This window comes from Leguminivora glycinivorella, chromosome 4, assembly GCF_023078275.1.
Source record: "Leguminivora glycinivorella isolate SPB_JAAS2020 chromosome 4, LegGlyc_1.1, whole genome shotgun sequence".
NCBI classification, from domain to species: domain Eukaryota; kingdom Metazoa; phylum Arthropoda; class Insecta; order Lepidoptera; family Tortricidae; genus Leguminivora; species Leguminivora glycinivorella.
In genome coordinates this window covers 13,397,397-13,413,183 of record NC_062974.1, presented here as the reverse complement: position 1 = coordinate 13,413,183, position 15,787 = coordinate 13,397,397, and the positions used below count along the sequence as shown (strand labels likewise).

Below are 15,787 nucleotides of genomic sequence, written 5' to 3'. Positions count from 1 at the left end.
CCTAATTGGTGTAAACAGTCTCACTGACAAACGCATTTATACCTAAACAAAATTTATTTACAGTGAAGTCCTAAAGACCAATGAATTTCCTACAAAACAGAGTAATAAATTACTGACATAATAATTATTAAATTCGATATTTTTGTGCCTATATTATATATATAAATGGGAAACAATAGGCAAACACTGGGAATCCCAAAACAAATTGTGAGCGTGCACGGGAAAACGTCCCACTTTCTCGATTGCTATAAAGCCGCTTTGTCAGTTTATTCATATAAAGATGCAAATCTCGCCTTAATAGTAACCGACAAAGTGGGACGTCTTACTAAACACACTCACAATTTAGCTTACCAAACTTAATCAATGACATTATTAAACTTTTTTTGCAAATGTTTTGCTTGGTGGTAAGATCGCTTTTACTCGTAGATTCGCGATAATAAAGAAAGGCATTGACTTGATAAATCTATAAAACTAGATATAGGCAATAAGTTTTCAAACAACAATCAGGCAGCATTCGACCTAAATATACCTATATGAGTAATTACCGTATGACCGGAAAAAGAGTTTTTATTTTATTGTGGGTTACAATAAAATAAAAACATTAATCTATTAGGTAAGTAAAAAAATGCATTCTTCTCTTCACCAACAAACCGAAACTGTTTAACTACCCATTCTTGGTTGTAAGCAAATATCTTTAATTGCAGCAATTATTTTGGTACTTGCACGAATAAGAACATTGTAGATAGGTATGGTACAGGGTACAGTCAGCATCAAATATCTAGATTATTAAAAGCCAACGTGGCCTGAGTACTACAAGGCCAAATACGGCCCACGAAACGATTTTATCCGGCCCTCGACCGGTCCTTCAAAATGTGTGAAATGGCCAGCATTGTACCTAGTAAGTAAATAATAACGTATTTTGGCTTTTCAAAGTCTGGCCCTCAATGATTTTTCAAACTTTTTAGTTTGCCCACCACTGGCTCTAAGTAATTAGCCACAACTATTTGATGCTGTCTGTATCACATCACGGCAGTAGTTGGTCAGATTAATTAGTTTGAAGAGCCTGTGCGGAAAGGGATGGGCCCCTTACATTCCACGAGTCTTCTCTTTCCGAACATACTCAAATAGAGTGAACCTGAGATCGAGTGAAGCCTATATGATGGTGTTGTTGGAACTGGTGGAGGGGCGAGGCGAGGTCCGCTGTCACCACGCCTCCGTGTAGCGGATGTCGTACTCCTGCAGGCCGGGCAGGCGCTCGCGCAGCTTCGCGAACGCCTCGGCCGACAGTCGCGTGCTATTCAGGTTTAGCCGGCGGAGGCTGGTGAGCGCTGGAAACGAAAGAGTTTGTTAATCCAGCTGCCGGAGTACTACCGCCTACAGCGAAACGTTCGACGCGTTGCCTTCCTGTTACATTCACTTACCTACAAATGTAGGTACCTACCTATAAGTGTGCAACATAGAGGCGACACGTTGTATGTGGATCACGGTAGGTCTTCAGGTACTACTTGTACAACATTAGTCAATTCTAGGACAATGGGCTAGTGTAAATGGTTGGAACGAAAAGTATTATTTGATATGAGCAGTGTCCACTGTGTCCAGGGTGATTAGGTTATTGTGTTGTGGGGAGTAATGTCTAGAAAATAAATTTAAAATTACCTGAGAGTGCTTCAATGCCCTTGTCAGAGACAGGTGTCTCACACAAATTGAGGACTTGCAGTCGTGGTAGGTGCTCCGCGATAAGCTGGACACCAGAATCTCCGAACTGAGTCGCCCATAAGTTTAGGTATCGTAACGACGGGAGCTGAAAAATCAGGGTCAAAGGTTTAAAAATCATAGATATTAGGTAAAAAATCAATGAATAGGTACTTAACATTGGTTCTCATGTACTTAATTGTTAACAGTCTTAATTGTACGTATTTTAAGTATGTATACATATATATAGGATAGGGTACATTGAAATACATAGGTACGCATTTGTATTTATTTCTAACTAGGTACCTATGTTTCAACTTGAAGTGATTCGACTACTAATAGAAATGGTATGCGGGAAAAAACGCTGTACCTTAAGTATGTAGTACCTACAGACTAAGTAGGTTATGGTTACTCAGCATGTAAATAATTTACCTTGAGGCTAATAGATGAAGCGGAGAACTAGGTAAATATAAATTTGAATTTTTACAGTTATGTTTAGTTCTTAGAGGCACAAGAAACATCACATATCCGCGCTATCCGCTGATCTCCTTTATGAAATGATGGTCACAGCGCTGGTGACGCTGATGATGGCGAGTGAGAGACACTCGAGGTTACCGAGCGCATCAGTCTTGACCAACTTTACTACGCTCTCGTCAGTTGCACCAGGAGTGCTCGCTGCATACCTTAATGAGGCGCTTGTGATGCTGGTGAAGGGGAGTGACATTTGAAGTTGCCGAGCGTACCAGCCTAGATCACGGGTTCAGTAACTGGGGTACCTATTTAGTGCTTACTTTGATGAGGTGATGTGCACAGGCGCTCGTGACGCTGGTGAAGGCGAGTGAGAGACATTCGAGGTTGCCGAGCGCGCCAGCCTCAAGGAGTGCTGCCACGTCTTCGTCGGTCGCGCGCACTGGTAGAGCTAACCGTCGTGGTCCGCCTTCTGCTTGCTGGAATAACAATTCACAGATTACGATTGGGCCTATAACCTAATAAAACGAATATTCTTCTAGGACATTTTTGTATTGAACTCTCATCTTCTACCTATATGAACATAATATGTTACCTACCTGATGGCTAGATGGCCTATTTCAACAGCAATACTCAAGTCGTCAAAGAAAAAATATAACTGCAGGCAACTGTTTCTCAAGTTCCCCGGTTTTACTTGTAAGAACCAGGAGATATTTACTTTATGACTTTGTTGGTCTTAATTTGCGATTAATAGTTTCTGATTCTGTCAGAATTCATAAAGCTAGGCTATCATTATTTTTCCCACATCATTAGTTTAAACATTTCAACAATTATTAATTATGTTTTAGTTAGGCGATCAGTTGATCACGAAATCAAATCGCTCGCTACCTCCCACTGAGTTGGCTGCAGGCTGTAGGTAACCCAATGTATTATGTTTATGAGTAAACTAACCAATCTCTGCAAATTATTCTGCCGCTCGCACAGGTCCTTGTAATACTTCTGGCCGAGGTCGGTGCCCTGCAGCGCCGCGATGATCTCCAGCTGTGTCTGCTCGCCGCTCGCCACCTCCCATTCCAGCATAAGACATAGAGCTTCTAGGGCTGCGGGCTGTAACACATATTATTTGTTAATCTACGAGTAAAAGTATGGTGTGTTACGTCGGTGCGTCAGCTAGACAAAGACGATCGTTTGCAGTTGATTGTAAGTTGCAGGGTGTATTATTATTTTTCTGATCAAAATATAGATATACTAACGTCTCATAAACCATTGATTAGGAAGTCACTTGAATGATCATGACTGATAACTTTGGTGTTGTATAGGTGTATATAATGGCATGGTAATAACTTAGAAATTTGTATTAGTGTGTAATAAATAGTAGGTACTTACGTGTTCAGTTAAAGCGACTAGAACGAAGTCAGGCAGTTGCTTGCTCATGCTTTGCAGGAAACTTTTTCTCTTTCCGCAACATTTCAATAAACTACCAACCTGGAAAAACATCACATATAATGTTCAGAACACAATACATTCAATAGCAATTTGCAGAACTGAATTGTCGTGATTTTTATGGTAACGCGACATGCGCATAATACCTATCTATACTTTTAACGCTCGGCCACACATGCCCGTTTTGAGAGCCTAGCGTTAGCGGAGCGCAATGATAGCGGTGCGCCTGACGCTGGCGTCGCGCCTGGAACTGTGAAGCGAAACGCGCGCGCATTTCGCTACGCTATCAAAATGCTTTATGTTTGGCGGAGGCTTTAATATTGTACAACTAACCATATCTCCCCACAGCTGACACAGCTCAGCATGTGGCAGCGCCAGCATCGGTTCGGACGGCGAGGCGGCTCGCAGCCACGAGGGCGGATGCGGGCGCATGGCGCGCGCCGGCGCGGGCGCCACGCAGCCGTGCGCCGCGCAGCGCGGGTCCGCCGCGAGCGCGCGCAGCACCCGCGACAGGCGGGCCGCTACGCGGGGGCAGCGAAGAGCCCCCGCGCATAGCGGGACGGGTTGCAGCACGCCGCCGACCACGACTAGCCAGTCTTCGTATTCTGACCTGTAAAGACATATAAATCAAACAACGTCAGTAGTGAGCAAAGATGGTCTGTCCGCTTAGGTACAAATGTAAAAAGCTCCTGGCTTCCTTTCACTCGTGAGTGAACGACATTCGAAAAACTGCGGGTCACTTCTGTATAAGACTAGCGCAGGGCTAGGACATGTGACTTACTGGAGTAGAGAGCTTACGCTCAGCAGAGGACGATAAAAAGCTGATAATGATGATGACAAGTGAGCAGCAAATTTGTCAATCAAGTCTCGTGGCAGAAGACAGCTTCATTAGTTAAGAATCGATTATAGCGTACACTGGTGCAGCTGGTCATTAAAAACTTTAGGTTTACGCTTTTACAGCTGAGCGTACGTTAAACACAAACAGTTATTTCTCAGCGATCATGAGATCCTAGGGTAAGCTGCACAAGTAGAATTATTTAGCATATTATCTTACATGTGTTCCAAGATATCAGCGAAGCACAAGACATCCTCCTCCGAGTCATCGCACTGGTGCGGCTCAGACTGGTCTCGGAATCTGTCGTCGAGCGCGGCCAGCGCCACGGCAGCCAGGTTCGGCGCCGCACGCGGGTGCGGGCACGCGGCGCGGCCGCCGTGCGTCACCTCCACGAACCGGCGGACCAGCGATGCGCCCGAGTTGTGTGAGCTCACGGCACTGGAAGAAAGGTAAATGTCAAAAATCTATTATGCTACACTTGAAAGTGAAATGTTCAATATCTACGCGCGAGCGAGCATTTCATCATAAAATCACGAGACTGGTAACAATTCTTCGACTGTATGAGTCTGTCGTAAACATAGTATAACAATGTTTTTTCCGTATTTTTTTGGTGTTTTTCGGTTTAAAGTAGTTGTGCTGACTATTGTCAGCGACTATTCCGACTACGTCAGTAGGTACCGTACGACCAGATAAGTTCCACTCCACTCCACAAAACTGACCTAAGCTAAGACTAGGAATAGTCATCATCGCCGATTGGATCAGTCATAAGTCATAACATAATTGAAAACCGTAATAGGTACATAATTTAAATACCGAAGCACCGCCATAAGTACATGTTTCATAATACCGGAATCGCAATGTCCCATTCTCAAAGTAAATAACGTCATAAATCACTGTAAAATGATGTTGTATGTATGCAAAACAATAATTGACGTCACGGCAACTGAACCTAACTAACCTGCTGCAAAGCCACAATGTTTATTGGACGCCTATAATAATTTAACCTTTATTGTACACAAATGAGGCTATGAGGCTAAATGCTGCACCCAGGTCAGCAATATTTCACGTGTAGCAAATGGGTTAAGTCATTAGGGCCATACTGCCAAGGCCCTTTAATTCGTCATCGCGGAGATTTGATGCTATGTCGTGTCATGTCGCTCTTTTGTTTGTTCAAATTAGGAATGAGCGTCTACGTCAAGAATGGTCACTCAACTTACTATGGATACATTACATGTTATACGTAGTACGTTGGAATGTGATAACTAGTACACCAGAGAAAGTTATTGAAAGTTATAACGAAGTAGACTAGACTAACTAGAGGTAGACTTAATCTTAGTAAATTGGATAGGGTATACCAATAGCACAGTATAATAAAGAGTACTATCGTACAGTATGGCCACTCCCGCTCCCCGCTGAAAGTGCCGCCCACCCCCTCTCGGTTACCTCACAGTTACCGCCTGTCAAAAACGCGAACAGTCGACCTGTCATATTTCACTCATACAGTCATAGTACGCGTTCACTTACACGAGCTTAGACTGTGTGCTAGGAACGCGCCTCTTTCATATATTTGATCGCCAGTGTCCGAGGTGTGCCAATAGTAAGCCTAAGAATTCATTCTTACTGCCTGAGACACATTTTTTTTCTCCTCACCAGACTAAGTATAACACCCTAAGTACCTATATCTTAATGATAGTTTGCAGCGGTTGTGAGTAAAGTAACTAGTGCACCAGAATAATTAAAACAGATGCCAGATGCCTATAGTATCAGTAAATAAGTAGGTAGGTCTACACAGCTTTTAGATAGTTGCATGGCGCCCCAGAAGCCAGAATATAATTTTGTATATCTTTCAAAGATCACATAGGTAGCTACCAAAAACCCAATTCCATAAATATATTTATGTAGCAACTTGTTTAAATGTTTAGCTCAGCTAGTTTTTTATTCACCAGCTGCAGCAACATTGTTGATACCATAACGTACGTTTTCGTGAATAACAATAGCACACGCACGTCATGGGCCATAAAACATGTTTTGAAACGCTAGGCCGGCCGGTACGGCATCAATGATTGCAAAAGCAGGGATAAAGCAAATCATATATTTCCAACTGAATTCTGCCGGCGTATTGTGCTTCCAATTTTATCACTTATCCACGATAAGACATATGTCACTCTCACACTGACATACTTTGGCAAAACGTGACGGATACTTTATCCACATAAATCAGTGATAAAATTGGAAGCATGATACGCCGGCTGGCTTTAGTAGAACGCTACAATGCGATTGGTTGATGTATACTTACGCATTGTGTGCGCGAATGGCGTCCAATTGTTAGTGCCCATATGTAACGTCCTTACGAAGTAATATAAATATCAATGTACGCTACCTAATATAATCTCTGACGAGTCGGCGGGCGTTGGGCGCTCTGGCGAAGTCGACGTTGCGCGTGAGCACGCGCCGGACGGGCGGCGCGAGCGCAGGCAGCGGCGCGGCGCGCGGCCGCAGGCGGCACAGCCGCGCCAGCAGCGCGCACAGCTCGCTGCTCGCGCAGCGCTCGGCCAGCAGAGGTGCAGCTACCATGCTCGCCTTCTCTGCCCATTGCTCCCATTCGGGACAGTCCTTTTTCTGAAACAGTATTTTGATCCATGAGGACAATGTATGATGAAGATCATTGTAGTTACCTAAGCTCAGAAATATTTAATTGGTAGCTGTCGAAGAGTGAAGAGCAATCGGCTAAGGCTATGTTCAGAATGATACATACTTTGTAACGTTACACTAACGCAGGAATAGCCATATTTACACTCGTACGTGCCTAATATACCAAACTACGAGTAGGTACAACATTTCTACGCTACTTTTGGGCAGTGTGGTTGTACTTACTGACTAGACATGAAGACATGTGTATCACAGATAATGCAGACACTGTTAACTGACAACTCGAACCTTTAACGGAACATTTGAAATTGTTGAATAAACTACGATCATTTGATTTCTTGGATGAAAACTTGGGAAAACTATAAGCCAATTTTAGGAGACAACCACAGGATGATGATAATTATTATTCATTTGGGTAAAACGAACTAAAAGTTGCTTTTACGCCTATTCAACTTTCAAAGAAAGTGACAATTCATTTCTTCAAATGTCATGCTTCAGTGCTTGGAATAAATTGCACCTACAGCTACATCCATACCTACACCTAATCAATCAAATGACAGCTGGCGCCGCGCCGTCTACCTCTCCTAAATTTAATAAAATACGCAGATGCTCAAATAAGCAGCACGAGGTCGCAATCGTACATTACTCCTAATATTCAAATGTAATCGATTTGTTTATTTTAAGTAACTATTCACCGGTACGTAAAGTCAGGCAAAGTACAACAATAGAATGCCAAGCCGACAAGTGCGCATAATAGGCTCGCAGTTGCATTTACGTCACTCGGAAGATCGAGACACGATAACTTCATATCTGACGCCTACGCAAACGCAACTTATGGACTGTATAATGTATTTGGTCGGTATGGAACAAGAACGATGTAATACGGGACTGACCAAACCCATACAAAAAAGCGTACCCCTGAAATGTATGGGTTTTTAGGCTTAAACCTAGATGGCGCTGTTTCGCAGCCTGGAAGTGGTCAAAATCATATTTTTACGTGTTCTTCAACTATTCACCCCAAATACTTTCGCATGTTTCTATTTTTAACCCCCAACGCGACCCAGGGGTGTTATAAGTTTGACGTGTCTGCCTGTCTGTCAGACTGTCTGTCTGTCTGTTTGTTTGTCTGTCTGTCTGTGTGTGTGTCTGTCGTAGCTCCCGATTTAGATTTAGTTTTTTTTTGTTTGAAAGCTGAGTTAGTCGGGAGTGTTCTTAGCCATGTTTCATGAAAATCAGTCCACTATATTTTTCAAAATTATAATTTTGTGGTTAGGTTATTTATAAGAACAAATGACATATGTCTTTATTTTAATCATGATATCACGTCAATACACATTTTGAAAAAAAAAAAAAATTGTAAGCATCATCAATGTAGTTATGATAGTATTTAATAGGTGGCGCTAAAAAATCTAAAGTACGATTCTTAGTATGAAGATTGTAAATCCTATATAAATAATTCTTGGTATGGAATAATGGAAAGTTTTATTAGGTGATGTCGGGACTGGGAGATATGTGGGGACTGCAGACGGTCGCTCACCTCTGACAGCAGGTCGGTCAGTGTCTGCAGAGGCGCGCGCGTCACGCTCTCGTCCTGCAGGGGCGTCGTCATCGCGAAATCCACCATGTTCTGCCAAACAACAACTATTTATACACAACCATTGTATTATACACACTATTAAAATTAATATATTTATATTTTTTTTATTTGAATATCCAAAAATTACACAGCATAACAGGTAAACTAAAGCACTGTGGAATTCAATACAGCTAATTTAATACGCTTATAGTACACTTATTAGTAACAGAGCCAGCCGCGTAGCGTCTGTGGTTGCCGCCCGGGGCCGATCACCAATTTTGCCGATATGCCGCCCCTCGATCAACATATCTAGATTATTTGGTCCTCTGATTTGGTCATTATAAGTGCGAGTTATGCTATGGTTGTAAGGGCTCCGTACACCACAAGAAGGGCTTAAGCGCCTCGTTTTTTGAAGGCACTTAAATAATTTTTGGGAATAATGGATATTCTGAACAATTTCTAAAAAACGAAACGGAAATTAATTTAGGTAGACTTCAAGAGATTTGGTAACTCCTTTCAGCGGCAGAGAGTGAAATTTGAGTTTTTTTTTCTTTTAAGTCTGACTTACGCTTGACTGTAGATTTATAATAGGCTTTCCTGTGTAATCCATAGATTGAAGGCTATCTCGTGTATTTTTTTTGTGCATTTTTTACCTATTTTATTAAATTACTTGAAAATTACTTGACTAAAAATTATTTGAGAAAATATTTTAAGTTCTTTCATTTGATAAAATGTAACACAATATAGTTTGAAAAACTTTAATTTTTAATTTTCATTTTTATCAACCAAAAGTGACCCCTACAATACAATTAAATTTTCTTAATTTAAATTGCTTGTCCGTCTTTGGGTCACAGGACATACGTGTGCTAAATTTCAAGTTAATCGGTTCAGTAGTTTTGGAGAAAATTGGCTGTGACAGATGGACAGAAAGACGCACGAGTGATCCTATAGGGATCCGTTTTTCCTTTCTGAGGTAATCCAAACCAATAGCTTTTGTCTTTTGTTCCTAGTTCCTACTAAAGAAGACGGTCAACCAAATCTTGGTACTAAAAAAAACGGCAAATTTGAAAAGTAGAGGGCTCAGCGGCTAGTTATTAATTTCTTGAAACGCGTGCCTTCCTAAACCTTGGCGTTGGCGGAATCATCGACGAACCATATCCTGACACTTCAAAAAAATATTGAAAATATAGGGGCGAAGGTTAAATTCCCATAGAAAATTTAAATTTCGCGCCTTTTTAGGGTTCCTTACCAAAAGGTACAAATAAAAGGCCCTTATGGTGCGACTCTGTCCGTCTGTCTGTCTGTCTGTCACATTATTTAATATCTCGAGATCTACTTATGCTATCGCTTTTAAATTTGCAATACTTATGAAAATCGTTAATCTTGTAGAGATTGAATTGAAAGTATATTTTTTTTAATGTAAATACAGAAAATGGTCAAAATAAAAGGGAGGAAGACTACAAATTTCAAATTTACTAGGGCAAGTGGGTTATCGTTAGAAAGAACTCAAACTATACATATCAGAACTATTTTTTTCATAATTTTTTTATTGTGGAGAAAAACTGTTTTTGGAAAAAAATGTGAACTTTTTTTTTACTTTATAAAAAAATCCTTCCAGATTTACATTTTCAATTTGAACACTCTTGCGGGTGTTTATTGTACCTGTATTTTTTACAGAATAAAAATGAAAGTGTTTGCTTTCAAAGAGAGGAAAAATGGTTAAAATCGGTTCACATAATAAACAATTATCTCATAAAAATCATCGTCCATACTATCTCGCACACATTAGTTTACTTAATTTGCCGAAAGATATCGCTGTACGTTGAACGCTCATTTCCTACATCACGTTTTTCCTGACATAATGAGGTCGCTTCAGGAGCGTCCTTACATGTCGTAAACTATTTAAGTCGAATCGTGATTTTCTTTGTCTTGTCTAACAATAAAATTGTATATTAAAATATTACTTATGTGGGAATTGAGTCTTGAGGGATTTAGTCAAGTTTGTACTTTTGTACAGTTATATGAATACCATTTGATGATTCAACTATTGAAAGTTTGTAGGATACCTCGGTAGGCGAGTCCGACTCGCACTTAGCCGATTTTTTTAGTGCTAAAATTTGGTTGACCGTCTAATATTACTCAGTGGCCTTACCACTAAGCTAAAGTATTATTGTTTACTTACGCACATAACATACGAGAAATATTTCAAACATGGAACAAAACTATTCAACATTCAATTCATATTCAAAAACCGGCCAAGAGCGTGTCGGGCCACGCTCAGTGTAGGGTTCCGTAGTTTTCCGTATTTTTCTCAAAAACTACTAAACCTATCAAGTTCAAAATAATTTTCCTAGAAAGTCTTTATAAAGTTCTATTTTTGTGATTTTTTTCATATTTTTTAAACATCTGGTTCTAAAGTTAGAGGGGGGGGACGCACTTTTTTTTCCTTTAGGAGCGATTATTTCCGAAAATATTAATATTATCAAAAAACGATCTCAGTAAACCCTTATTCATTTTTAAATACCTATCCAACAATGTATCACATGTGGGGTTGGAATGAAAAAAAAGACAACTATCAGCCCCCACTTTACATGTAGGGGGTACCCTAATAAAACATTTTCTCCATTTTTTATTTTTGCACTTTGTTGGCGTGATTGATGTACATATTGGTACCTAATTTCAGCTTTCTAGTGCTAACGGTTACTGAGATTATCCGCGGACGGACGGACGGACGGACGGACGGACGGACAGACAGAAATGGCGAAACTATAAGGGTTCCTAGTTAACTACGGAACCCTAAAAATGCTTAAAATAGACACTTACTCAATTTGACAATAAGTGAATTGAATATCAATCCACAGATCAAATGTAATATTTTCCTATTATAAATTAAACTTAGCACTAAGAACTCTAAGAAGTAAAAATTGCAGTTTTTAAAATCGAAACTTCGGAACAAAATGACGAATTTTGTTTGCTCAACTCAAGTACTCATGTGTCGTAAGTACAAAAATATAAAACTCCATTCATTACAAAGTAAGGCTTAACTGTATGAAGATAAGGTGTTTTATCGTGTAATATAGCTGCCGCTTAAGCTCTTTCGCCATAGTTCTTCGAACATTCGCCTATAGTTCGTGGAAGCTCGGCAGCGTGCGGCCGTTCGCGCCCCCGCCCCGCGTCCCTCGCAGCCGTGGTGTATTCGGCGTTGATTCGGCGCCAGCACAGAATATATAATAGTACAAGTACAGAAGGCCCACTGCTTTGATGTTCCCGAAATGCCGCCTTTTTAAATACCTACAAAATTCTTACAAAGAAACGAGCCGCACGTGCGCGGCGTCCGGTGATAGGGTTACCTAATACTCACATAAAATGTTATACTATTATATTCAAATCTTGGGAACTTTCTAGGTATATATACTGTATTTATATATTTTGGAAGTTCCAACATCACAAGCCTTATTGAACTTTTCCGTGGGACTTAATCAATAGTAGATCTGTGTAAGAATGTCTTATGGTATTTATTTTATTCAATATGTCTATTTAACTAAGTATTATTAGCCATTCAACACGCGGACATCGCTTAAAAAACCTCGCGACGTAAACTAACAATAGAAAGTGCGAACGTGCATTCCGTGAGAACGCGCGCCACCCCTGAGTAGGCCGCGAACTCGCGGCCGCGAGGATGTACTTGTAGCGCGGCGATAGAATCGCGGAGTGAGCCGCCCCTGGCGCCAGCACAAAACAGAGAATTGGCGCGTTTCACAGCGCGATTTGAAAAATGTTGGTCTCATAATTTAATTTTTCTTTTATTAGTAGGGTTCCGTAACAAAAAGGTACAAAGGAACACTTATGCTGCGACTCTGTCTCTATGTTATGTTATAATTTTTAATTGCCGATTTTGCCGCCCCCTGTCATGTGCCGCCCGGGGCCATGGCCCCCCCGGCCCCCCCCTCGCTACGCCACTGGTAGCCCATTTTCTCCTTATGACACACTTACCCCTATTGACCTTACTACTGTCGAACATAATAGACCCATGTTCAAGGTAAATAATGTACAGTTTTATCGGTTTGTTAAAAAAAAAATTAAGCAGTTTTGCGTAGTTTTGAACAAATATTTTCATAGATTTACTTGAAGTAGCAAAAACATTCAATATTTGCTAAAGATAGTCAAAACTTAAACTAACAATACTAACCTTCAATTCCTTCATAACAACCTCCTTTCGATCACTCTTCGTGAGGATGTTGCGATATCTTATCATGTTTCTCTGCAAAGTAAATAAGATTTCGCATCAGTAAGTGCTTTTTTATATCATTAATAACTACAGTGAATTATGGGGAACAGATTTATCTAAATCATGTTTATAGAATACATATCTCCTAAAAATTTTGAATGTTTGTTCGGGAAAACCTGATTTGTAATACATATAGAGTAGGAACTATTGATAAAATGTACCTAAATATTTAAGTATATAAATACTGTATTATGTATTAAACGACAGATATATCAGAGCGTCTACGCATCAATCAAAACTCAAAGAAGTGCCCAGTCAAGTTTCTTGCCGGTCCCATAGTGGATACCCCCCCTCCAACTGAGGGGGGACTGAAATCTCGAAGCTGAGGCGTAGGGTTAGAGCCGGCGTAGCCTTATTTGATGTTCATATGCTCATTGTAATATAATATGCCTACTTGAAAAATAAATAGGTATTTCATTTTCACCTAGGATGTTAAAAACGTTTAAACACGCCTCTATTGTCAAGGTGCCACATATCTGATGGCGACTGTACCGAGATGGTTGCATTTTTTTTAAATTTAAAAGTGGAAAATGTCTGCCTTGAGTGAGACTTGAAGTCACGGCCTCTGGATCGATCGATACTCCAGCGCTCTGCCAACTGAGCCACCAAGACTTCAACCAATGCAGCGAAATTCTCCACCACTTAGGTCAATGGGACCCGTATTATTTATACCCTATTTATGCCCAAGGCAGACATTTTCCGCTATTAAATTTATTTTAAGCCTAAGTAATGGTATCGATGGCAGACGTTTCGGCTAATCAGTGGGCGTAGCCGAATGCCCAGACGCTTCACGATTCGCTGACGATTCGTTGATTCGCTGACGATTCGTTGATTCGCTGACGATTCGTTGATTCGCTCACGATTCGTGAGCGTTTCGTGAAGCGTTTGTGCATTCGGCTATGCACACTGAAGATAAAATATTTTTTTAAATACATAATTTTCATAAAATACTCACTCTCCATACAATGGAGTGGTACCACTGGTCCCTCGTGTAAGCGTCGCTCGCCTGCAAGCAGTTAAACCTTTAGTGCAATTAATCGCGACTATTCTTAGCACAAGCACAAGGTCTCTCTTTAACAGTCTAAAGTGGTCTGATTAGTTAATAAGTACGATTTAAATTCCAAACGTGATGTCGCTTTAACGAATGTTGAGGATTTATGGATGCAACAATCCGTTTCATCCACAAGAATAATGAAAAAAAAAAAGTATTTTAATGAACCAATGTACGCCCCATCACGGTTTTCAATCAATGTTGTTCCACACTTTTGGGTGGAGGGGGCGGATACGAAACCAACACATATGTAAATACCTACAACCCTTTTAGCACTTTAATAAAATGTAAGTGGTACACCGAGCGGATGCTGCCCTTGGCCGTGCCATGGGATGCACGCAGGGGCAGCAGCCGCCAGGGTGAAAAGTCAATTTGAGAGTTTAAGGAGTTTAAAATGAACCAGGCAAAATAAACTCATGCCTAATAAAATGGTATAGCGATCCATTTTCAGCGGTTTCCTATCCTGAGATGCAATGCAGGCCACCTCCTGCACTCTGCTGAAAGGAGCATACCGGACGACCGACCTCAAATGTGTTTTGCTGTACCTACTAACTAGGCTAGGTTAAAGAAGAGCAGTAGTACAAGTAGCTGGTAGAGGTTACCTGAAAGAGTAGTGAGCCGTGAGGCATGACGATCCTAAGGCAGTACTTCCTAGCAGTGTCCCACCTCGAGATGCAGTATACCTCTTGCATACTGCTGTAGGGTAGCGGCCTCTCCAGCATACCGGAAGGCTGGAACAATCAAACAATTATAATCAATACCTTCATTTAAAATAAAGCGCTGGTGGCCCAGCGGCAAGAGCGTGCGACTTTCAATCCGGAGGTCGCGGGTTCGAACCCTGGCTCGTACCAATGAGTTTTTCGGAACTTATGTGCGAAATGTCATTTGATATTTGCTAGTCGCTTTTCGGTGAAGGAAAACATCGTGAAAACCGGACTAATCCCAATAAGGTCTAGTTACCCTTCGGGTTGGAAGGTCAGATGGCAGTCGCTTTCGTAAAAATAGTGCCTACCACAAATCTTGGGATTAGTTGTCAAAGCGGACCCAGGCTCCCATGAGCCGTAGCAAATGCCGGGATAACGCAAGGAGGATGACAACCTTCATTTAAAATACATACATATTAAGTATACATACATTCACACCTGTAGGTATTCCAAAATGTGATGGGCATGGGCATAACACATGAAACTGTTCAAGTTTCAGTGCCGCTCTTGGAAATTAAGGAGTTGAAAGAAGAGAAGACCAAATTGTAATATTGCAGTGACAGGCCTTCGCTTACACCACTATTAAACCCATATCCCACAGTCAACTTCTACGGCAACCACGGTGAAAGGGGTGATAAAATTCTTAACTCGTCAGCTCGTCACCATACGACAGGTCAAAAGTTCGTTATTTAAAATATTCTGTTTAGTGGCCATTCTTTTGTTTAACTACTTATTTGTAAAAAAAAAACTACTATTCCCTTGATCCCAAGTCTAAGGCCTGATTTATGCGTGCGAACTCGCATGCGATTTTATTTACATTGCGGGCTGTTGAGGTTACATACAATTTTGCACAGCCATCGAATACCGCAATGTAATACAATTCGTATACGAGTTCTCGTACCGTCTAAATGGGCCCTAAGAGTATACAAGGTTATTTATTAAAATTCTCACATCTGTGGAGGTTTCATCTTAGATGGTGCACGGACACGTTCGTGGGTGCTGTTAGAGGGTAAACTCCACGCCATGCGGCATCATAGGGGCACGATAATGGTATAGGTGAAAAACTTAAGAAAGTCACCTG

General features: G+C 41.0%; 1 protein-coding gene across 1 annotated transcript in view; it reads right to left on the bottom strand.

The window, feature by feature from the left end:
* Positions 1-1,028: 1,028 nt before the first annotated feature.
* The window catches only part of LOC125225088 (C-Maf-inducing protein-like), a 104,801-nt gene continuing 90,042 nt past the window's right edge, over positions 1,029-15,787 (bottom strand). The window contains exons 3-14 of the mRNA XM_048128621.1: positions 14,605-14,733; positions 13,907-13,957; positions 12,853-12,924; positions 8,625-8,714; positions 6,819-7,057; positions 4,658-4,876; positions 3,937-4,213; positions 3,547-3,645; positions 3,112-3,267; positions 2,484-2,639; positions 1,657-1,801; positions 1,029-1,328 (exon numbers count right to left, since the gene is read on the bottom strand). Of these exons, the coding sequence (XP_047984578.1) occupies positions 1,204-1,328; positions 1,657-1,801; positions 2,484-2,639; positions 3,112-3,267; positions 3,547-3,645; positions 3,937-4,213; positions 4,658-4,876; positions 6,819-7,057; positions 8,625-8,714; positions 12,853-12,924; positions 13,907-13,957; positions 14,605-14,733 (1,758 nt within the window). The 3' untranslated portion in view covers positions 1,029-1,203. The remainder of the gene's footprint in view (positions 1,329-1,656; positions 1,802-2,483; positions 2,640-3,111; positions 3,268-3,546; positions 3,646-3,936; positions 4,214-4,657; positions 4,877-6,818; positions 7,058-8,624; positions 8,715-12,852; positions 12,925-13,906; positions 13,958-14,604; positions 14,734-15,787) is intronic.